Source organism: Amblyomma americanum, chromosome 1, assembly GCF_052857255.1.
Source record: "Amblyomma americanum isolate KBUSLIRL-KWMA chromosome 1, ASM5285725v1, whole genome shotgun sequence".
In the NCBI taxonomy this organism is placed as follows: domain Eukaryota; kingdom Metazoa; phylum Arthropoda; class Arachnida; order Ixodida; family Ixodidae; genus Amblyomma; species Amblyomma americanum.
The window spans coordinates 54,632,873-54,657,693 of record NC_135497.1 but is presented as its reverse complement, the minus strand read 5'-3'; the positions used below and the strand labels follow the sequence as shown (position 1 = coordinate 54,657,693).

General features: G+C 47.4%; 1 protein-coding gene and 1 non-coding gene across 2 annotated transcripts in view; one reads left to right on the top strand and one right to left on the bottom strand.

Moving 5' to 3' along the window:
- The window catches only part of LOC144096473 (phosphatase Herzog-like), a 41,248-nt gene extending 28,539 nt beyond the window's left edge, over nt 1–12,709 (bottom strand). The window contains exon 1 of the mRNA XM_077629397.1: nt 12,540–12,709. Coding sequence (XP_077485523.1) covers nt 12,540–12,617 — 78 coding nt within the window. The 5' untranslated portion in view covers nt 12,618–12,709. The remainder of the gene's footprint in view (nt 1–12,539) is intronic.
- A 5,117-nt stretch (nt 12,710–17,826) lies between these two features.
- On the top strand, nt 17,827–17,993 carry LOC144116606 (U1 spliceosomal RNA). Its single transcript, XR_013311932.1, has one exon. It is a non-coding gene; the product is annotated as a U1 spliceosomal RNA (small nuclear RNA).
- Nucleotides 17,994–24,821: the final 6,828 nt, after the last annotated feature.

Genomic DNA, 24,821 nt, shown 5'->3' with positions numbered 1-24,821 from the left:
AGCCTGCAGTTTGATGGAATACCTTCCGTAGCACATTCCGGCCACCTGGCATGCTATGACCCTTACTACAAAGGTGGGAATTTTCCAGTCTCTGGTGGCTCGAGAAGACAGTTTTGGCAGATCTTGTGTTGGTGTAAAATTTGTTAACAGTTCCCCATTCGTTGCTGCCCTTCTCTGAAACAATAAGTGGGCTGCCTTAGTCATACTCTTGTGTTTAAATTTGCCTTTTTGGGAGCCGGCATTGTTTTTTCCATCTTTGTGCTTTTAAAGCTCTTTGTGAACTTGGTCCATTATCATTTCATGTAATTTCCTATTATTTCAGTTGTTGCACATTTCACGATATTTGGTCCTTGAATATTTTTCTTTCAGCTTATCGTTTTTATAACTTTTGCTGAAATTTTCTATTTTATTGCAGTGTGTACACTTAAAGTTGTGCTGTGAAAATTCTTGCTACTGTTTTTGTTCCCCAGCAGGGGTTAACATGGTGTATAAAATGAGTTGCTGGTTGTAAACCTCGTATAATGCAGCTGGGCGTGACCGTTCTTCTCTCCTGTTCCTTCACAGGTACTTTGAAGAACATGTTCCGAGAAGCGACAGTCTCATGCATCTTGTCACTCACCAGCTGCATTCTGCTGCATCAAGACAAACATCTAGTATGAACCTGTTTTTCATACTTCATTTTCAGGTACTTATAGTCATGAACTAAGGAAAGCAAATAGTTTTCACCAAATATTTTCAACTTCTTCATTAACAACATGCTAAACACCAACTAGTGCCACATCTTTCTTCCTCACTTAACACATAAAATATTCAAGCAATCTCGTTTCACTGGCCTCATTAACTCGCTTAATTTACAAGCCCCGCACAGGACGTCTAGCCGCCTAAGCCATGACCATAGCATTGCACGCATCAACTGTCACTCCTTAGCACTGAAGTCATCATTTTTCCGAACGCGATAGCACTATGGAATGGCCTGCCAAATACCATCACATCATGCACTGACCGTAAATCATTCTATGAAAAACTAAACGACCATTTTTCATGAGGACAGTCTTTTCCGCCATATTCATCTCGGCACTTTACAGAGCTTATTGTTACTAGTTTTCTTTTTGATGTCATGCATTTTGCACTGTGTTGCTCTTTTATTGCTCGAGTGTTCCATGTATAAATTTTGTTTTTGTTCCGATCCCGTGCATTCCACTTGGCATTGTATACCCCTCACAAGCAGTGGCATAAAGCTCGAAGGGGGGGGGGGGGGGGTCAGTCTGTGATTGAGAGATGTTAAAGGGTAGTCCTGTGCGTTCGAGGGTTAGCACAGCGCAACCCCTCGAAGCTTTCTTTGGGGTCTTTCTTTTGTTCGGACTCGGTAAGTGTTTTAAAAGTGCGCGAGACAAGCGCTGATAGACACGATTCTTGCCTTCGCGGCATGCATAAAACTGCTTCATATCAGCTGGAAATCTTTATTTAAAAAAGAAAATAAGTAAAACAAATTAAGCAATGTCTATCGCCGTCACTTGCAGTTTTTTAAAACTTCCCTTCCAATTAGAAAATTGCAAATTTTCCTTCCATTATCTCGTGCCCACGCGTCCTATGCGCCAAAAATAGAGGAACATGGAGGCTGTGATTGTAGCGCGAGAAAGCGATGCTGGTTAAATGATGTAGAAATAGCACACCTGTTGAACTCGAATGCTTAAATAGCACAACGCAGGCTTTAGGTGCGAGGGAAGCTACAGAATATAACTTTATGCTCGGCGCTAGAGGTCTGCATGGGCCAGTATCTAGACCAGGCCTGGACCTACTCGTCACTACTTTGGTCCAGATTCCGAACCCGACCGCGGACCGCTATCAATCTCAATGACCTGTCCGGCCCTGCGCTCATTCAGTCTTGCCCGTGCAGGCCCGTTTGCTTTTCATGATGAAACTTCACTCTTAAAAAAAGAGAAATACATTAACGAGCAGTAAACAGACATCTGTGCAGCAGGTGAAAAAGTTGCAGAAAGCAAGAAGCGCTACATCGTGTTCATACCACCGATGAGTGCCTACCCAAGCTGGGCACAACCAAAAAATATTGTGTTACTAAAAGAGCACTGCATGCCATCCTTTTCAGTGGCTCATAAGGCAACTCTTTAGGAGTGAAATTTCTGAACACAACGGCTATATAGTGCAAGTGTTACCTGTTCCCCTCGTAAGCGCACTCCGTCCTAACGCACTGTGAGCGCATTGTTATGGACTTAGCTTTACTTACATAGTGAGGAGACTTCATGTAGCAGTGAAGAATATAGAATCATACCATTTTCAGATAAGGAGAGAGTTCCCCTTCGAGCACGGCTAGCAGCTTTACAAAGTCCGAACACTCTCCAGATCCCAAGAGAGGGATCTGCAACCCTAAGGACCACATCCACATGGGTTACACAAAGGTTGTCCAAAAATGCAAAGCGTCTTCCATTGGTCAGCTTTCCGTAAGTCAGGAACACAAGCGAGGATACCATTGTACTCAAATGGAAAGCATCCACCTTTAAACATTACGGCACACTGTGCTGCATTTACGTGCGCATGGGGCACTATGCAGGGTTTGTAGCTGGACGGTGATGGCCTTTCACTACGGGAAATTTTGTAGCCTTCTCTCGTCAACACCTCTGCATAGGGCTCCGGTCAGATGGGCTTCTGCTGACGGCGGCGGCTCCGTCTATAACCACATCTAGGACTTGTTAGGTAGAGTGGGGGGAGGCTGGACAGCCATGTACCTCCCTGAAATTTGCGTGGATTTACGCCAATGCTCACAAGATCATTTAACTGCTGCATATTGTTATTGTTTCTTTGTTTTCCTTTATCCAATTATTCTTTCTCTATTTTGATGTGTTCTTGTTAAAAAATGTTCATTTTGCTCCCTTCTTATGTAATGTCTTCAGGCCATTAAGGGAAAAATAAATGCAATGAAAAACCTGTTTTCCCACTCGTCCCAGCTTTGATTCCACAAGTGCTTTCATGAAAGAAGTGAGTCAGAAGATAATAGGCTAGGGTGTGTTCTGATACATTGTAACTAAAGAACCATAGTGCAGGAGTACAAAGACGACGGCGAGACAGGACAAACGCTTGTCCTGTCTCGTCGTCATTTTGTTCCTGCTCTATGTTTAGCTACCTTCATGAGACACAATTTCTAATGTTTTAATTTATAGCTTCTGGGTTGGAAAAAGCTTTGTTTTTAGATGTCTCCAAGGCATTTCTCCATGTTTGTACAATCCAGGTTAGCTCCAGGTTTATACAATAATACTAAGGCACCTCAACATTGACTACTTGGTTTTCTGCAGAATCACTGATTTCCTTTCTAACAACGCGTCATGTGACTGCTAATGCAACCAACTCATGGTGTTCCCATACTTTCGGCCATGCCTCAAGGATGTTCCTTAGCATGTTTATTCTTTCTGACCTGTATTAGCAGTTCATTCAGTTTTGTTTCTAGTTCTATTTTTGCTGCTTATTGTGTCATCTACTGCAAAATAACTGATAGTTCTGACATTACATCACTTTGAACTGAATTCAGTAACACTCTGTAATGATATCTCTATAATCTTTAATTTTTGTTACAAATTTTTGACCATATCTAATAACCATTCACCCTGTCTCTATTATATTTTAAGAATAGTTGCCTTGACTTCTTTCTTTACAACCTTAAAAAAATTCATATGAGTCCAACTAATATTGACTACATAACATCAAAATCTAGCTGCATGCTGATGCATATAGAACACATTTTTTGTAATGGAACCGAAAAAGCATTTGTACCCTACCTATGTCTGACTTAATCTACAATATCCTCATTCTATGTGGGCTCTGGCTGGTCTGCTAATAAATGCCCTCAAGAATGTGCACACTTTCTCAGTGCATGTCATCCTGCTTGCTTAGCATACTGCAAGTACCATGGACATGAAAAAACCCTAATATTCCCCCCCTTACTCTTTGCCATAAGGTGTCCTCTTGTCATTTTCATAAGACCACAACTGGCTCTTTTTGCACTTTTGTCACACCTGCCACTTCATATCTGTGTGCATCAGTTAACCACCCTCACGAAGTCAACATACCTCACCAAATTTGGTGATATATGAGTCACGACCTGAGGAGCCGTGCAGGTAGGCATCGGGGAGAACCTAAAACTGAGATCTTTTAATTAGAGAGCCAGGGTCCAGGTCACAGAGCCAGAGCACTTCGAGAGCCAACCACCGCTTTGTCGCTGTTTTCGACTAAGTGTGGAGGCCGCGCGGCGTGCTAGGCACGTGGCATTATTCCCCCCGCGAAAGCAAACATAGTCTCAATGTGGAATGGGTTATGTACAGGGAGAGAAGGAAAAAAAACGAAAAATAGGGGTGAGGTGAACTGTACATCTGGCGCCAATGGCGTGGATCGATTTTCATGACGCAGTGGTTAATCCCTTTTCATCTGCGATGTCACGCTAGCTGGTGCAAGTGGATTGACCAGCATGTGATGAGAACCTGTTGATGCCACTGTATGGAGGGCCTGCTTTGAGCGGCATTTGCCGCTTCATTCTTGAGTTTTATCCGACTGTAGTCGCCAACCGACATTATTCATTATTGTACTGCACATGCTAACTTCTTTTAACCTCTGCAAAAGTGCCGTTGCATATATGTACTTGAACTTCTTGGTTATTGTCCTTGTGTTTCAGTTTGCTGTGGCTTGGTCTTCTTTTTCATGTTGAGCATTCACACTGTCGCATTTGATCTTGGTACATTAACACCTTTGTTGGGATTTTGGTCTGCTTTTATCTAAGGATTCCTTTTTATTTGAACTGCTCCAAACCTAACGAAATATTTGTGTTTTTGACTAACGGTCTCTGTTTTCTTTCCTCTTGTGCCATACCTATTTTTTCACTAGTGCCACTTTTTTCCTTGATGCTTCTAGCTGACTTAGAGGGTAAACTAATAAACTTGTGCTACTGTTTGCATTACAGCTACTTCAGTCTTAACTCTGTAAGGTGGTGGATGCACAATTGTGTACTTGGCTTTTATCGCATGCTTTTTGCTCTTGTTACTTTTCAGTAAAGATACCCAAGTCATGTGGGCAAAACATTAACTTTAGCATATTCTTGTGCACCCATTTTTTTTGTCCATATTTCCTGCTGCTTCATCACTACTGTTCAACACGGTGTACTGTTATATTCACAGGCCTCCTAGGACCTGGAGTAAAAGAATAGGTGGCAACAGATGCTGATCATTATGGCTACTGGGCAATAAATATGGCTGAGGGCAAAACACAAGTGACTGTATTCCTTGATGTTCTTCCATACTTGAAGCCTGTGCCTATGCATATTCCTTGCCCATGTACGCCCATGTGGTGGAATATTCTGAATAAACGAGAACTGCTGCTGTTCGATTATACTTGTTTATTTTAAGCATTGTACGGCTTACTAGAACAGAATGAGTATGATGCAAGTTCATATAGGGTGCCAACTAACAACTTCATTACACATGTATGTTCATTCTGTCTTGCACGAGCTGGAAATGACATTTCAGGTAACGTGCATACCAGGAAAATGATACTTTGTGACATGTTTATGAAATCGCATTTATCAGGGACAATTGTGTACTTTTCTTGCTATGCATGCATTCTTTGAAATGTGATTCCCAGATTATGTACAAAAGATGGAAGTTTCCTGTCCTGGGTAATGAGCAATTGTTGGTTTTTGCTCAGTCTCTCTTTGTCATATTTTGCATCATATTTGTTTGTTGTGAGCTGTACAGTGCATAAAATAAATGGGACTGCAGCCCACCCCCAACCTGAAAATAGACTGGCTGAATATCTGGTCAACATCCTCTGAATGTCTAGGAATGCCATATATAGGCATGATATGAATGCTATATGGACGTCCACTATCGTCAGCCTGAAGATATATGGACGTAGTATGTGCTTTTGTGAACATCATGTGGACATTGATATCTTGTGGATTGGTGAATATCCACTGGATATAACTTTGTTGGCTGCGAGCCATGCCTAGGGCATAACCGGTGGTGTTCTTAGGCCGCAAGTTACGATGCATAAGAATTAACTCGTTTTCTTTGTGCCATTTCAACTCATGGCTACTGGTGCAACAGTCGCAACATTATGTTGTGCAAATTTCACTACACTGAAAAACTCGATTGTAACATACCTCGTCTCGAAACGTTCGGCGATTTGCCCAGCACATTGTTAGCAGGGGTATAGTTAGTATAGTGCTTAGCAGAAGCTTGACCAGGGAGTAAGCCAACTGTGCTCTTCTAGTACACTTTATTTTTGCTACATCTTGGCATGAATGGAATTGACATATTTAATTAAGCGTAACACAGTGCACGTTACTGCCTACCCCTCGCTGCCAGCCATAGTTTCTTACTATCGACTAGAACGAAAGCTGGCTGCCCTGCACTTCATCTACCATGGCCGCCCGCGGCATGCCGGAAAGATTGCCTCAGATTGACATCTGGTAGATTGTGTGTGCTATGGATTGGATTTTTTGGCGGTTAAGTTTCATTTTCACTGATTTTTTGTGCGCTTTTTTGTGATGTCATATGGTGTAGTTATCCAGCTATGCACGCAATTAATTTGAGATCCGATCTCCGAAGGTTCGGACTGCTGAAAGAGCATGGCTCTCTTAACTGCACCAGCTCTTAACATGTGCTGCTGCTGCTGCTGGCCCGGAGTGCCTATGCACACCCTAGATGTGCTTTGAATTTAGTCGCATATGTATTACGAACCTCAAAGTTTTATTGCCGAAGCATGCTCCGTATTGTTATGACCGTTACTGTGCTGCTCGAATTCACCATGTCCGCTTGAAAAGCACTTTGTGCTTCATCGAAAAGTACATGTTCTATACAAAGGTGACAGGAAATTTTCTTCGCATATTTGCAATTAAACATGCAGAATACTACTGCTTGAAATAGGAAACAATCTCATGTTGCCCGATGTGTTTTTCTTTAACACAGAACTATGCGGCTCTGCCCGAATAAACCGACCATAAAAGCAAAGCAGTAAAGTTGGGACAGCACAGAGCACTTGTTTTTTTTTCTTACAATTCTGGTAGGTGGACCATATCCTTGCTGCAGACTCGGCTGGAGATTAAGTATACTATAGGAAAATTATGTTTTAAGATGCGCCAAAAGTGCAAGAAAAAATACGGAGGGCAATTAGGACTACTTGCGTGCCGTGAATGTGAAAGCATGCACGCGGCCCCTCCCCTACCTCCGCCGGCTGCGGCGCGCGCGGAGTGGCCGCGACCGCGGTAGCACGTGACGTCTGCAAGAATTTGGCGCTGTGAACCAATGATAACCCCCGACTGCTCACGTCATTTGAACGACGTGACGTTGTCTGCCAGATTTTCGCGTGAAAGCCCGGCACAGCGCGTCGCCGCGAGGTGCGAAAGCGGTCATTTTTAAAAATGTATTGTAAATTTCCCGCTCGCTTTTGAGGTCTCGTACGCGGCATGGACGCTCGGTGGCCTGTACTCTACGCTGTGCAAGCATTTTAAAGCCAAGCTCAAACACCCCTTTCTGCGGCCCTTTAAGTGCAATCCTGTATTTTTTTCTTTGCTACCGATCCCCTTTTGAAGAAAGCTGTTTGAGCACCAGAGCACCACGAACGCGCAGACGCGGGGAATAGTGAGAGCTGTCGCTGTAATATATATATATATATATATATATATATATATATATATATATATATATATATATATAATTTTTGGGGGGGTACATATATACAATAGGTGAAAATCATTATTGAGGAACTTGTGCATCTTCTGGATGGTCCTTTCTCCGTCTGACGCTTCTATCTTCAGTATGACCTTTCGCCGGTGCATACTGCATGTGCCGTGAAAGAAGCGCAAGTACCTGCAAGAACTGCATTCTGACGCTGCTTTATTAGGTTCCCAGTTGGGACCGATGCGACTGGTTCCAAATGGTTAGATTTTTTCCTGAACACGCATATACGTGGAACTAATGGACTACTGTAGTCCATTTGGATTATCCAATAGGAACCAATTGCATTCAATTTGAATTCATGTGGAACCCGTTGAAAACCTGTTTTTTTTATTTTGCGACTAAGAGGCAGGCGGCACAGCATGTATCCTCACGAAAGAAACAGCGTAGCACATGATGCTCCCATGAGAGTAATTTGTGCACTTGCACGAAATCTCGCAGACTTCCCTGCTTCTCGCCCGTATATAAGACGCTGACATGCCGCGCGGTCGTTGGTCGCGCGATAATAAATGAACATCGTGAACACCGATATCTTTCGCTTTGTATATCCTGGATTAGCTGAGCTAATCCACAGTAATTCTTTTCGCTCACGGCCAACGACACCGGCTTTTCTGCGACACGCGCTCCTTAACGCTCTCGCGTTAAAATCCCTCCTCCTCCCCGTGAACGAAAAATCCTCTAAGGCGCCCGTGTGCTGTGCGATGTCAGTGCACGTTAAAGATCCCCAGGTGGTCGAAATTATTCCGGAGCCCTCCACTACGCCACCTCTCTCTTTCTCTTTTCTTTCACTCCCTCGATCTCTTCCCTAGCGGCGCGATTCAGGTGTCCAACGATATACGAGACAGATAATAATAATAATAATAATAATAATAATAATAATTGGTTTTTGGTGGAAAGGAAATGGCGCAGTATCTGTCTCGTATATCGTTGGACACCTGAACCACGCCGTAAGGGAAGGGATAAAGGAGGGAGTGAAAGAAGAGAGGAACAAATAAGTCAGTAGTGGAGGGCTCCGGAATAATTTTGACCACCTGGGGATCTTTAACATGCACTGACAGATACTGCGCCGTTTTCTTTTCCCCCCAAAAAACAATTATTATTACTACTCCTCCTCGCAATGTACGCCACTGCCCCAACTGATAGCGCGCGACGGCAGCGCAAGGAAATAAATAATAATAATTGGTTTTGAGGAAAGGAAATGGCGCAGTATCTGTCTCCTATATCGTTGGACACCTGAACCGCGCCGTGAGGGAAGGGATAAAGGAGGGAGTGAAGGAAGAGGTGCCGTAGTGGAGGGCTCCGGAATAACTTCGACCACCTGGGGATCTTTAACGTGCACTGACATCGCACAGCACACGGGCGCCTTAGCGTTTTTCCTAGCTGTGAATATTTGTGATACTTTTGACGCAACCATTTAGTAGGGTTGTATTGTTCAGCACATGAATTTTCCTAAGATTTCAATTGATTGGCACCAGACAGCGCCTGATTTTTTCCGGTTTTCCTACCTTGGGAAAAACAGAATAATAATAATAATAATAATAATAATAATAATAATAATAATAATAATAATAATAATAATAATAATAATTGGTTTTTGGGGAAAGGAAATCGCGCAGTATCTGTCTCACATATCGGCCTACACCTGAACCGTGCCGTAAGAGAAGGGATAAAGGAGGAAGTGAAAGAAGAAAGGAAGAAAGTGGTGCCGTTATGGAGGGCTCCGGCTTTAGCGTTTTTCCTCCATAAAAACGCAGTCGCCGCGGTCGTATTCGAACCCTGATACTCCGGATCAGTAGCTGAACGCTCTAACCACTGGGCCACCGCTGCGGGTTCGCATTTGTACCGCTGTCATGGCATTCGCTGGACGGGCGGCTTTTGGAAGCTTACTACGTCCGGGTGATGGCACAAATGGAAGAAAAAAAACGGAGGACGTTTAAGCTTCGCCTTTAAGAGTGGAACGCGACAGCGTGTTGCAGCACTGCCAGGGAGTCCAAGGAACGCCATCGCCCGTTCGGCGCGACGCCTTGCACGTTAGACAAATCGCTCTGCTACCCACCCCGTGAAACGGACGCGCGGAGCGGCAAACCACGTAGAGGCGCTGCCAGGCGCCCTGCCGAAACGCGCCGGACTCAAGTCGTAGTCGTAGTTCGTCGGCACATCGTTCTCGACAAACCCGATGCCACGAACGCCAGCATAGCCTCCGCGCCGAATGAACGGGCAGCAAGCCGCAAGCTTCGTGGTTAACGCGCTTTGGATAATAATAATAATAATAATAATAATAATAATAATAATAATAATAATAATAATAATAATAATAATAATAATAATAATAATAATAATAATAATAATAATAATAGGTTTTGGAGGAAAGGAAATGGCGCAGTATCTGTCTCATATATCTTTGGACACCTGAACCGCGCCGTAAGGGAAGGGATAAAGGAGGGAGTGAAAGAAAGGAAGAATAGGTGCCGTAGTGGAGGGCTCCGGAATAATTTCAGCCACCTGGGGATCTTTAACGTGCACTGACATCGCACAGCAAACGGGCGCTTTAGCGTTTTTCCTCCATAAAAACGCAGCCGCCGCGGTCGGGTTCGAACCCGGGAACGCCGGATCAGTAGTCGAGCGCCCCAACCACTGAGCCACCGCGGCGGGTCGCAGGGAAAGGAAGGAAAATCGATTTTTGAAAAATTGTTTTTTTTTGTGGAAAGGAAATGGCGCAGTATCTGTCTCATATATCGGCGGGCACATGAACCGCGCCGTAATAGAAGGAATAAAGCAGGGAGTGAAAGAAGAAAGAGGTGGCCTCCGGAGTAATTTCGACCAGCTGGGGATCCCAAACATGCACTGACATTGCACAGCACAAACACGCCTTAGCGTTTGGCCTCCATCGAAACGCTGCCGTGTTCCAATACTATCTTTTCCCTTGCTCACCCATGCTCCGGCTCCCTCGTTTGTCTCCTCTTTGTAGACGCAGAGAGCGAATAACTTTTATCGAAGAAAAAAAGTGTGGTGGGGGCCTAAGCCCTACAAGGGAGGGAGACAAAGCTGACTGGTCGAGTGGTAGACGAAAGAACGCTTATTAGGCGAAGACACCCATATTTACACCATTTAGTCGCATGAAACCTATATAAGCGAATTACAAAGTGCACACCTAAAAAGACAAAACAATCCACTCAACTGAATCAAGAATGAAAACATCTAAACCGCACATACTAATTTGGTTGCAGTTGTTGTTTGGCTTGACTATACCGTTGCCTCGTCGCCAGACGCACTTCTGATGCGGACGGTGCGGCATATGTCCTCTCAAGTTGCACTACTGCGTCAAACCACCTATCGTCTGCCACTATTTGTTTACACAGCGTTGCAATGCGGACACCCGTCTATAATATCACTGATCATCCCAGTACCAATAGTCTTTCACAGACTCTCTGACGCCCGTCCCATTATGAACTGGTCGCAAGGCCTCTCTTCAGACGCGCTATAGTAGCACGCGTTCACCAAGTCCCGCAGAGCGCTGTAACATACTCGGAAATTGTCCCTCCCCCCCCCCCCCCCCCTTGATCTTGCCATCTGCGTTGAAAACGGTGGCGCTCGATGATGACATGTGACGATAGGGAACATATCTGCTTCAGAATGTAGCTCTTCGTCTGGGGCGTCCTAGCCAGTTGCGTTCGTCGTCGTTACAGGTGGCTGAGTAGCTTTTAGTGCATAATAATTGACACCATAATCCTAATCATCGAGGGGATAAATCAGGAGTGCACCTTTGTGCTCTGCTGGCAGTCGCGACCCTTCTTACAGCGACCTTTGGTACCATCTAAAGAGAAACCGGGACCCAAGGCCGGCCCGGCTTCAGTATGAACGCCGGTGGAGGCTGCATGTTCAATTTCGTTATAACCGCGTACTGAGGCATTTCTAGAAAACTGGAGTCTTCCTCGAAGAAAAAAAGAAAATTGAAAGTCACTGTTTTTTTTTATGAATGGTGACCTTCCATGTCTACTGCGCAGCGTGTAACTCTCTCGGCTCCGTTAGGCCTCGCGTCTGACCGCTGCCGCCTTGCGCTATTCCCACGTGTCGGGGAAGTGGACGCCGCCGTCGTACACTTGCGATTCATGTTACAAAAGATTTTTTTTGGTTCCCCACAAAACTACTATATACTTGGCCCTGTCCTTCTACTTGTCCCTCTATTACGCCTTGGATTAAGGCCGCTTGGCTGTTTTTTTCTGTCGATGCGAATGGATTGTAGAACTGGGGTCTCGCATGCCCGTTCTAATGAGACGCCATATTGTGCGCTGTGAAGAAAACGTGCCCACGGACGCCAGCTATTGAGACGAAGAACTCAACATTAATTTCGGGGTTTCCATTGAAAATACTTGCAGCTAGACAGTGTAGGCTTTCTATACACTCAGTAGATTAATCGATCTATGCTGTAATCAGGATCTGCTTCCCGATGTTCATGGATTTCGAAGTGATGCCTTCGCACCGTGGTTACCACCGACTACGAACGGTGCTTACGAAGGCAACCTTTAAAACTTGAAAAAATAAAAATAAAAACTCCATCAAAAAGAACAATGCAGATGAGCAAGCCACATGAAACGGAACATCGCTGTAATGAATCATTTTGATCCCGTGCCAGTTAATGAACCCCAGGTGGTCGAAATTTCCGGAGCCCTGCACTACGGCGTCTCTCATGGCCTGAGTCGCTTTGGGCGTTAACCCCCATAAACCAAACCAAACTATTATGATCCCTGCTGGAGGGCGACTCTCAGTGCAGTCGAACAGACGAAAATGACGTGAAAGACTCACATTTTCTGTAGGTGCTGTGCCGACGAACATTGCTGTGGGACAAGAAGAATACAAATCCATCGAAGAATAAGTCGCCATTAGACACTCAACAGGAAATGCGCGCTGATCTTGCGCACGCAATGACACTGCCGGTAAGAAACGCGCATGCGCTGAATGTGACGAATCGCGTGTTGCGGACGCCCGCCTGTAATAAGCAATCCCTCCTGAAGAACATGCCTGAAGCGTCAGAGGTTATTCTGCCCGCCGTAGAGCGCGCGTCCGCCGTATGGCGGCGCTGTCAGATGACCCTATAGCAGACGACACACGTGCAACACAGAATTTTCTTGTGACTGCCGTTGCAGCAAAAAGTATGCCTTCTGGTGCGCTGTTTCTTACATTATTTGTGTGGTGTGTTTAGTGTTACCGTATGACAAGTGACGCGTCGATGACAGCAGTTGCTGGAGGGAGTAGCGAGCGAAAATGCAGTACTGTTGCGTTACGTTTTGCATGTCCAGTCAGCGAAACAAAAAGCTGGCGTTTCGTTCCATATGTCGACGGTGGTTGTGACGCCCGCGCGAGCCAGGCTGCAAGTGTGACGATGCAACCACCGTCGACATATCGGCCTGCCGGAGCAATGGGATCGTCGCGCCACGCCTGCAGTTGATTTCATTCACTTAAGCCAGGATTGAGAGCAGCACAATCGTGGCGCGCGAATGCGCTAGTCATGTGACTTTTTTGTATTTCGCTGGCTTTCTTTGGCGCTCGGAAAAAAAGATACACGTGAGGCTTTCTTTATCGCAAATAAATGGAATGGGGGTTTCTGAAAGTGCTCTCCAACTTTGCTAATCATATTTTCTGTCTAAAGGCAATATTTACGCATTTAGAAAAATTATCTTAGTTGCTGATTAATTAATTGCAAAACAAAATATTGCCTATGATGCGCAAGCCGGTTGGTAGGTGTATGTAATTTCCCTGGCCTACCTAAATACCTTATATATTTAACCCTTGGCTAAAGTTAGCCTGGACACCTTGTATAGCTCGCAACCAATGCCGGTGAGATTGTGAACGCGGGCCTTAATAATAATAATTGGTTTTTAGGGAAAGGAAATAGCGCAGTATCTGTCTCATATATCGTTGAACACCTGAACCGAGCCGAACCGTAAGGGAAGGGATAAAGGAGGGAGTGAAAGAAGAAAGGAAGAGAGGTGCCGTAATGGAGGGCTCCGGAATAATTTCGACCACCTGAGGATCTTTAACGTGCACTGAAATCGCACAGCACACGGGCGCCTTAGCGTTTTGCCCCCACAAAAACCCAGCCGCCGTGGTCGGGTTCAAACCCGGGAACTCCGGATCGGAAAAAGAAATGACAATTGGTTTTAAGGAAATGAAGTGAGGCCTGTCTCACATATCTCTGTGGACACCCGAACCGCACCGTAAGGAAAAGAAAATGCAATGAAAATTGATTACAAGGAAAGGAAGTCACGCGTGTGACGTATCTCTTGTTCGGGCGCAGTGGGGCCGTGCGGGCACGCAGGAACCACGCGGTGAGCGGCGAACAACGCAGCGCACATCCAAAGCGCCTCGCCGCGGTGGCTCAGTGGTTAGGGCGCTCGACTACTGATCCGGCGTTCCCGGGTTCGAACCCGACCGCGGCGGCTGCGTTTTTATGGAGGAAAAACGCTAAAGCGCCCGTTTGCTGTGCAATGTCAGTGCACGTTAAAGATCCCCAGGTGGCTGAAATTATTCCGGAGCCCTCCACTACGGCACCTATTCTTCCTTTCTTTCACTCCCTCCTTTATCCCTTCCCTTACGGCGCGGTTCAGGTGTCCAAAGATATATGAGACAGATACTGCGCCATTTCCTTTCCTCCAAAACCTATTATTATTATTATTATTATTATTATTATTATTATTATTATTATTATTATTATTATTACTATTATTATCCAAAGCGCGTTAACCACGAAGCTTGCGGCTTGCTGCCCGTTCATTCGGCGCGGAGGCTATGCTGGCGTTCGTGGCATCGGGTTTGTCGAGAACGATGTGCCGACGAACTACGACTACGACTTGAGTCCGGCGCGTTTCGGCAGGGCGCCTGGCAGCGCCTCTACGTGGTTTGCCGCTCCGCGCGTCCGTTTCACGGGGTGGGTAGCAGAGCGCTTTGTCTAACGTGCAAGGCGTCGCGCCGAACGGGCGATGGCGTTCCTTGGACTCCCTGGCAGTGCTGCAACACGCTGTCGCGTTCCACTCTTAAAGGCGAAGCTTAAACGTCCTCCGTTTTTTTTCTTCCATTTGTGCCATCACCCGGACGTAGTAAGCTTCCAAAAGCCGCCCGTCCAGCGAATGCCATGACAGCGGTACAAATGCGAACCCGCAGCGGTGGCCCAGTGGTTAGAGCGTTCAGCTACTGATCCGGAGTATCAGGGTTCGAATACGACCGCGGCGACTGCGTTTTTATGGAGGAAAAACGCTAAAGCCGGAGCCCTCCATAACGGCACCACTTTCTTCCTTTCTTCTTTCACTTCCTCCTTTATCCCTTCTCTTACGGCACGGTTCAGGTGTAGGCCGATATGTGAGACAGATACTGCGCGATTTCCTTTCCCCAAAAACCAATTATTATTATTATTATTATTATTATTATTATTATTATTATTATTATTATTATTATTCTGTTTTTCCCAAGGTAGGAAAACCGGAAAAAATCAGGCGCTGTCTGGTGCCAATCAATTGAAATCTTAGGAAAATTCATGTGCTGAACAATACAACCCTACTAAATGGTTGCGTCAAAAGTATCACAAATATTCACAGCTAGCGTGCCATTCTCCATTTATTGTAATTAGTTTTGGTAGCAATATGATATGACACCGTTTTATAAGACAGTCTAAATTACTGAGACGCTTTACTTGTACTTCCCCTTTTGCACTGCTCTCGTCGCGAGCGAAAACCTAACACCGTGAGCACCGCTCAGCTGTACTGTTTTGCCCTGTCCCGTTTCACACATGGGAACATTGGTATACATGGCAGTATTTTCGAAGAGTATTTTATCGCAGCTATGGGTACCATTTTTCCGCGACACGAGCTCCTGAACGCTATCGCGTTAAAATTAGTTCTGCGCTCAGCATCTCGTTGCATGCCGACAGCTGGACCAGCGTGCAAGGGGACAGCGCCATGCAATAAGGCAAAGATCCCCAGGTGGTCGAAATTATTCTGGAGCCCTCCCCTACGGCACCTCTTTCTTCTTTTCTTCTTTCACTCCCTCGTTTATCTCTTCCCTTATGGCGCGGTTCAGGTGTCCAACGATATACGAGACAGATACTGTGCCATTTCTTTTCCCCCAACACCAATTATTAATATTATTATTTTGGGGAAAGGAAATGGCGCTGCATCTGTCTCACATCTCGGCTGACACCCGAACCGCGCCGTAAGGGGAGAAGGTGGTAGTGGTTTTATTAAAAATAATAGTAAAAAGGAAGGAAAAGATTTTTGTTAGCCCCGGCATCTGCTATCGATACTGAAGCACCTGAGCTGGGGCAGTGGAAATAAAGTATAGCAGGCAGAATGGAGAAATGAAATGAAAGAGGTGAGGGGACAGGAAGAGAGGATAGGGGGAGAAGTAATATATACAAACTATTTACACAATAAGAAATGTGTCCAGGTTGTGCGCGTGATTAGTTCATTTAGAGGAATTAAATCACACACGCTCGTTGCACTGTGTTGGTTACAACTGGAGTGGGGCGTCCAGTTATTAATCGTTCAAGGTAGAACTCGCGGAGCGTTCGGTCACTGCGTGTAACTTCCTGACGGATAACAGACGAGCCGTCAAGCCCGTGTGTTCGAGGAATGCACAGAGGCTCACCAAAGTTCGCTCACGAGTGCGCGCACTGCCCTGCGGACGCAATAGAGTCTTGATGGAGTCTGGTAGTATGCCCTGCGCCCTATAGGCCGCGAGCATATCGCGACGAGCATCGGCGAACGCGGCACAGTGAAGGAGCAGGTGTTCTAGTGTTTCCATTGCACCGCATCCGTCACACATATCACTCGTCGCGATTCCGTGACGCACTCGTCGTTCCCCGGGCCACACGCAGCCAATGCGCGCGCGGAGGATCATTGCACGTTGTGACCGTGTAAGTGCGCGACAGCCGGTGACACTGTCGATGCGCTCACCTTCCGCGATGCGTGGGTCGGGGTGCTGCTTTCGGAGATGGTCATGGATGGCCGCACGCACGTCCTCCAGCGCAAGGGGCAGATCGCTGGCAGGTAGTTGGTGTGCAGCGGTCGCGAGGTCGTCAGCTTCTTCGTTGCCTGCGATGCCGCAGTGACCGGGCACCCACTGTGGACGCACGGCACAACCTCTCTGCGCGAGGCGCTTGATGTGCGAGCGAATTTCGCGCACTAGTGGGGTACCGCGGCCGTTAGATTGCAGGCGGCTGAGGGCGGCGCGGGAGTCGCACAGCAGACCACTCCTGGGCGGCGGAGGTCCGAGGGTGAGCAGCAGGTCCAGCCCGACCCGGATACCCATCAACTCCGCCGTGGTGGAGCCCAGGAAGGTTGCGTGTTGCTGGCTGTGCAGTCGCAGGGCGCGGATGGTAGCTGCCGCAGCAAGGGAGCAGCTGTCGCGGCCCACTGAGCCGTCGGCGTACACGAGGAGATGGCCCTGGAGCTCCTCGTGTATGACGGCTCTGGCCAGCTGCTGCACAGCACAGAGGGGTGTGCTCCGCTTTCCCGCAATGCCGACAATCTCTAGCTGTACCTCCGAGGCTGCAGGCCGTAGCAGGAGCCGTAGGGGGCTGGGGCTTGTGTCAATTGCTCATACTCGAGCAGCGCCGCGCCCATTCGTGAGCGCGGGTGCGAGCGCATACGCTGCAGCAGCGAGCTGCCGTCCGGTGCGCGGTGAAGCCGGTCGATGTGATTCAATGCCCTGCGCGTTGCTTGGAGCTCAAGTGGCCACGCTCCTGCCTCGGCCAACGTTGCGGTGCACTGCGAGTTTTTGGGCAGGCCTAGGCACACGCGCAGGGACTTGTGGTGCTGAAGCTCGAGTTTCTTCCAGCACGGCTTGCGCACCGTAAGGGGAGAAAGAAAACGTATTGAAGAGTTTTAGGCAAGACTAAACAACTTAGTTCTCAATTAAAGCAAATAAGCAGCACATTAAGTAAAGGTCTCGCACGAAGTAACTAGTGAAAGCTAAAATGCTTAAAATTAGCGCTTTACATCATTGTTGTTGGATCTACAATTCACTCATAACACAATATTCGCAGTCACGTCTATACGGTCGCAGAGAAGGGCTTCGCCAGGCCTTGCAGATTTCTGGCATGCATACCCAATGCTGAGGATTCCCCGATTGGGAAGGGGGAACCTCCAGGTCGAGGCGCGTCTCGGACATTGCACTGCGTCCGCGCTGACCCCTGCCACCGCTTCGGTGGAGCATATAATTTTTGGTAGTGGGGGCTGCGTGCGTTGGTGCGCGCGGCCACCCTTAACCATGATCAAATGCAAAAAAATCAGAAATAACACTGCAGCAATGAGTAGTGAATTACACAAGGGCGGCAATGGAGGCGTCCAAGTCTCTCGCGTCGCCAAGGGGTCCACAGAATCCCACTGCACGTTCGGCGCGACGCCTGGCCCGTTGGACAATTTAATGAAAGGAAATTACGCCTGTCTCGCATATCTCGGTGGACACCCGAACTGCGCCTGTAAGAGATGGAAAGCGAAATAAACTTGTTTTAAGGAAAGGAAATTACGCCAGCCTCACATATCCCGGTGGGCACCCCAATCGCGCTGTATGGGAAGGGAAGTGGAATAAAGTGTTTGAAGGATAGGAAATTCGCCTGTCTCACATATCTCGGTGGAGACCCGACTCGCGCTTACCAAATTCATTTTAAATTTGGCTTTCTGAAATTGTTTGCATGGTTTGCGCGTCGTTTGGAACGGGATTTGGTTCCATATCTCCGCATACAACGAGCAATAATACAGTTGTAAATATCACCGAAGCTATATTATATACTGTCTTTTGTGAGCCCCGTAAGGGAAGGAAAGTGAAACAAAGCTGGTTTTAAGGAAAAGAAATGACGCGTCTCACATATCTCGGTGGACACCCGAACCGGGCCGTAAGGGAAGGAAAGCGAAATGAAATTTGGTTTTAAGCAAAGGAAATTACACCTGTTTCACATTGCGCCATTTGGGGGGGTCGGAAAAATATTTCGCTGCGGGGAAATTTGAGCGGAGAGCCGTGGCGCTCTTTACAGAGAGCGCTTCACGCTGCCCACTCTAGACCAGTTGTTTTGGCCCGTGTGATTTTAATAGTTGGCACAGTGTTCGAAGACGTAATCTAGTCCTTTCTTTCAAAATGCCGCGGGTTCACCGAGTCATCAGAGAATTCCCAGGATTGCGAAACCATTACCTTCGCCACCTGGAGGGAAGTGGCGGAAAGGGGGGGGGGTCTTGACCTCCCAGGAGCATCAACATCATCATCCTTAATTATTAGCTGCAGGTATTCCTATTTTACCGCACAATAATTGTCTTCGACTGTTGGGTAATATACAATATTTAATCAATATTCTGGCAACTTTTAATTTGGTAGCGGTATATCAGACTTCCACGGGCTCCATATGGATACATTGCTAGCATCATTATCATCGCCATCATCTCGAGAGTCAAAGGCATGTGTCGTTGCATGATCTTTGCAGTATGTCGTACATGAGAACTAGCGCGTTTACCTGCTGGACAATCCGAATGTCATTAATGTCGACCGGGTTTTGGGCACTCGCTGTAATGCGTCATGCGAGCATGTGTATTAATGTGGGATCCATATTGGTCTTGAAATGGGGTGGAAGGGGGTGGATGGGGGCCTGGTATGACGAGAAATTATATCGTCACGTGAGTAGGTGTGATGTCATATTACAGCGTCGTCACGTGACTAGGTTTGATGGCACATTACATCGCTGTCACGTGACCTGGTATGACGTCACACTCACATGATGCCATCGCTAATTAGACTAATTAGTCTTAGAATTTTAACGTGAAAGCTTTATTGGCCGCAAATTCGCGATTTCGCCGTGGCGGTACTCCATGGTGGCACGTGACGTCACAACGCGCGCCTCGCCGCGGAAGGTTACTGTGCTTCGCGCGCTCGCCGCGCCATCTGGCACGACGTGACACCGCGTTCCTCGTCGTTGCGCTCGCTTCGACAGCTGCTTCGCATGTGTGATAAGATGTCACAGGATTAAAAAGGAGAGCTGGCGTGCGCAGCAACCACAGTTGAGGCGACAGTATGGACAGCGACAATTCTGATAAGCTGGAGGAGGCCTGGAATCGACAGCGGAACGAGATAAATAGGAAACGAATCGCCCAGGAAGCAGAACAGCGCGCCGAACGACTGGCTAAACGCCACCGTGAATATGCCGCCGCGAGACAGGCACGTTTAACGTCCGGTGTCTCGACCGCTAGCAGCAGCGATAGCAGCCGGAGGAGAGACCTGAGTCCTGCTTCACTGAAGACGGCCCGTGATGAACGATGGAATGCGACCAAGAGACTTCAGCGGAGGGCTCAAGAAACAACGTGCCGTTAGCCTAGAGAACAGGCATAAGAGTGACGCGGCCCCTTCAATCCTTGGATAGCCTCGGTGCTGAAATCAAACATGGACCTACTGGTCATACTGAACGTTTATGCCTGTGCTTCATACGTTGTGGAACATGTGAACAATGCTAACCGGGGAGTTTCACACTTGCTTTCGCTACATATATCCTGGCATAGCCTAGCTAAGCCACTGCCATTTTTTCGCTTACGGCCGACGCCGCCGACACCAGCTTTTTTGCGACACGAGCTCCTTAACGCTGTCGCGTTAAAATCCCTCCTCCTCCCCGTGAACGATAAGCCCTCCTCCTCTATGGCGCCCGTGTGCTGTGCGATGTCAGTGCAGGTTAAAGATCCTCAGGTGGTAGAAATTATTCCGGAGCCCTCCACTACGGCACCTCTCTCTTCTTTTCTTCTTTCACTCCCTTTTTTATTCCTTCACTTACGGCGCGGTTCAGGTGTCCAACGATATACGAGACAGATACTACGCCGTTTCCTTTCCCCAAAAAACCAATTATTACTCGTCCTCTGCCTCGCAATGTACGCCACTGCCCCAACAGATAGCGCCCGACGGGAGCGCAAGGAATAATAATAATAATAATAATAATAATAATAATTGGTTTTGGGGGAAAGTAAATGGCGCAGTATATGTCTCATTTATCGTTGGACACCTGAGCCGCGCCGTAAGGTAAGGGATAAAGGAGGGAGTGAAAGTAGAAAGGAAGAGAGAGGTGCCGTAGTGGAGGGCTCCGGAATAATTTGAACACCCTGGGGATCTTTAACGTGCGCTGACATCGCACAACACACGGGCGCCTTAGCGTTTTTCCTCCATAAAAACGCAGCCGCCGCGGTCGGGTTCGAACCCGGGAACTCAGAATCAATAGTCGAGCGCCATAACAAGGAAAGGAAGGGAAATTGGTTTCTGAAAATTGTTTTTTTTTTGGGGGGGGGGGAAGGAAATGGCGCAGTATGTCTCTCACATATAGGTGGACACCTGAACCAAGCCATAAGGGAAGGGATAAAAGAGGGAGTGAAATAATAAAGGAAGAAAGAGATAGCGTAGTAGAGGGCTCCGGAGTAATTTCGACCCCCTGGGGATCCCCAACATGCACTGACAATGCACAGCACACGCGCGCCTTAGTGTTTGGCCTCCATCGAGTGAGTGAGTGAGTGAAAAAACCTTTATTGTCCAACAGAATGAGAGCACCTCATCCAGACCTTCCCCCCCCCCCCCCCCCTGTCCCATACCCTCAGTTGAGGGAGGAAGATCAGGAGAGATCCAGCCGCATGGGGTCGTCGCGTCAGATGCTGGCCGGGATCTCTTGTATCCCGGCGGCCTCTTCAGCCAGTAGGACGGCGGTGAGCTGGAGCTCAGGGTCCGTGCTCCGGAGCAAGGTCTCCCAGGCGTCTCTACTAATAATGTTCTTTGCCCTGCCTGGGGATTGGCTACACTCCCATATTATGTGGTCGACGGTCCCTCTCGCCCCGCACTTCTTGCATTTATCGTCCTTTATTTCTGGAATGATATGTTTGCTTAGAATTGGGTGTGGGTAGACATCTGTTTGTAGACGCCTCCACGCCACCGCCTGTTGATTGTTGAGTGCTTTGCTAGGTGGGGGAAAGTACCTGCGATGTTGTCTATAATATTCTGTAACTTCCTGACAGGAGATTAGTCTCCCTTCTCTCCCGTGATCTGCGAACGGTGGCCCGTCTTGTGCAGCTCGGTGGTAGAGATCTCGAGCTACCTCGTGGGCCGCCTCGTTGCCACGGACAGATACGTGCGCGGGGGTCCAGATTATATTGATCTATTCAATGTCGTTTGTCTTAAAATTTTGGCGGCGAGGGGAGAGACTCTTTCTCTACTAAAATTTTGGACTGCAGCTTTGCTGTCGCTTATGACGTATTTAGCTTTGGAACCGACGCAATCTAGTGCTATTGCGACCTCCTCCGCCGTCTCGGTGTTTGTCCCTAGGATAGTTGCGACCGTGATGGGGCTACCGCTCCGTTCACTAACGCACCTACGGTGACAAGCCTCAGGAGGTCGCCTACGTAGCGGGCGATAGACATAGTCAGTACACGACCGTCGCGGTGGCCTCCATCGAAACGCTGCCGTGTTCCACTAGTACCTTTTCGCTTGCTCACCTCATGCTCCGGCTCAGTTCTTTGTCTCCTCTTTGTAGACGGAGAAAGCGAATAACTTTTATCGAAGAAAAAAAGCGTGGTGGGGGCCTAAGCCCGATAAGGGAGGGAGACAAAGCTGACTGGTCGAATGGTAGACGAAAGAACGCTTATTAGGCGAAGATACCCATATTTATACCATTTAGTCTCATGGCAAAGTGCACACCTAAAAAGACAAAACAATCTACTCAACTGAACCAAGAATGAAAACGATCTAAACCACACATTCTAATTTCGTTGCAGTTGTTCTGTTGGCTTGACTATCTATATCTGGACGCGTCCACATATACTGTATTTTCTTTGACCGCCAGTTTCTCTTCTATGTATTTTTTTCTCGCCTTTCTCGTAGCCGGGTGTAGGTTTGGGTCCATGTTTTTGGGGAGCGAGCAGACTTTGATAGTGGCTCAAATGTTGTCGGGGATGTCTGCTTCCTTTTCAAGCATTTTTTCCAAGTTGTATCCGAACTTTTCTTGGATTCTTGTGCCGCTTCTTGTTTGCACTAGCCCTTCCTTTTGCGTCTCTAGCTGTGCCTCTTCAAGCTCTTCGAATGTATTGTGAATGCCCAGTGCTAGTAACTTCTCGTTTGCTGTATGCATCTGCAGATGAAGGGACGTTTTATACGCCTTCCCCTTGAATTGTTTGGAAGTATGGGAGGGAGTAGGTCACCCTACTTATGATCAAACTTCTTACAAGTATCAGTGTCGCTTTCTTTTATGATACGTCTTTGCGATACTCTGGTTATCATTCTTGCCACTTGTGTCGCAGCCAGCTTAAGCCGGTTGATTGCGAATCCGCATCGCCTGTTTGTTTGGATCAACATTCTTAGGATTCTGGCCTGTTCCCTCTCCGGAATGTGGCTTCCTTCGAGCAGGATTTCTGCCTTCTCCGGGTTTTTCTTCCCTCTCTGAATTCTGAGGATCTCCGACATTTCAGTGGAGCACGCCAGTCCTCTTTCTTTCACACACTCTTCCACACACGTCGCCGCTTCTTTTTGTCCTAGCGTTCCCTCGTTGGCTCATATCGTGATGTCGTCCGCATAGATTGTGCAGCCGATGTCCTCAATATTTTCAAGTCTTCTTGCTAGCCCTATCGTCGCTATGTTGAAGAGTACCGGTGATATGACCGGCCTTGGCGTGCCCTTGTTTGGCGTGTTGACTTTTTCTCCTCTGAGCTCCCCGATTCTCACCGTGGCTGTCCTGTCGCTTAGGAAGGCCCTGGTGTAATGGTGGATCTTCTTTCTGCAGTTGGCGTTGAGTCCCTCCATGATGGCGACGTGGCCTACATTATCAAAGGCGCCTTTAACGTCTAGGGCCATGATGACGTTTTCGCCATTCTACGGGACTTGCGTTAGGACTTGTACTTCTTCCTTCCTTCGTGTATTCTTATCTCCAGAATCCAGTAGTAGACTCGTTTCACTGCCGTACGGTTACAAAGCGTCACTGCAGTCGAACCATAGCCGCGGCTCCCATTTGAGGTGACATGCTTAGTTTGGTTTATTTGGCTTTAACACCCCAAAATGACTCAGGCTATGATGGACGTTGTAGTGAAGGGGTCAAATGCAACAAAGTGGTCACTAACAGGGTTTACAAAGTTCACTACAGAGAGAGTGAGCATTGATGAGGTTTTAGAGTTTGTCTAGTCAAAGAATGCCATATTTTGTGCAGATAATTCATTACAAGATTCCGAAGTTCTGCGCCAGCGAACACGCGCTCTAATTCCTCCGTGTTCGCACACTCTCCCCCGTAGTCTTACTCGGCAGGAGGAGGTATCCGTGCGCCGGATTCGGTCAGGGGCGGCTCTGACACCATCTGTCCGTCATCGGTGGCGTGTCAAAGATCCGCCACTACCTGACAGGTGCCCTCACTGTAGCGCTGCACCGGACATATGTGTTGTGCGGCACTTGTTGTGGACGTGCCCAGCGACGGCTGCTATCAGAAAACGTCTCATCAAAGAGGTGGGCCTGCGGTGGAACCGCGAAAGTGACTTCGTGAAGTGGACAATGGACAACCGTTTCATTAACAACCTCTGCGACTACCTCAGCGCAACGGTTCTTCACTCCTTCTTTTAACTTTCAATCCCGTGCATTCCTTCCCCCTGTTTCCTTTTTCAACTTATGCCTCATCGCACACTTCTTGAATAAAAAAAGAAAGCACCTGAAGCAGGCTCAACTCCTTTATGTTAACAGCAGCTGCATCAAGAGCTACATGAGCGACTATATTTTGTACAAGTCTACAGTTGCTCTAATTATAAGCTGAGCTACTGCTGTGAAGTGCATGTAGAGTTTGCATGCATTCCTACACCTAGCTGCAAGCCGATGTTGAAAATAAGTTTCTAAAAATGCCGGTAAGATATGCATCACTGAAAAAGAATAACTACCATGAACAGCTCAGGAGGGATGACACAGCCGAAGGCAGGAAGCACGCATGGCCCAATAGATGCCGGCAGCTGGCAACTGCAAATAAATACATCCAGAGCAACAACTGTCAGTGGCTGTAGCAATGTCATGAATGGCAAGAGAGGAAATTGTCAACTGCTTTAGAAACTAAAATTAGACGAA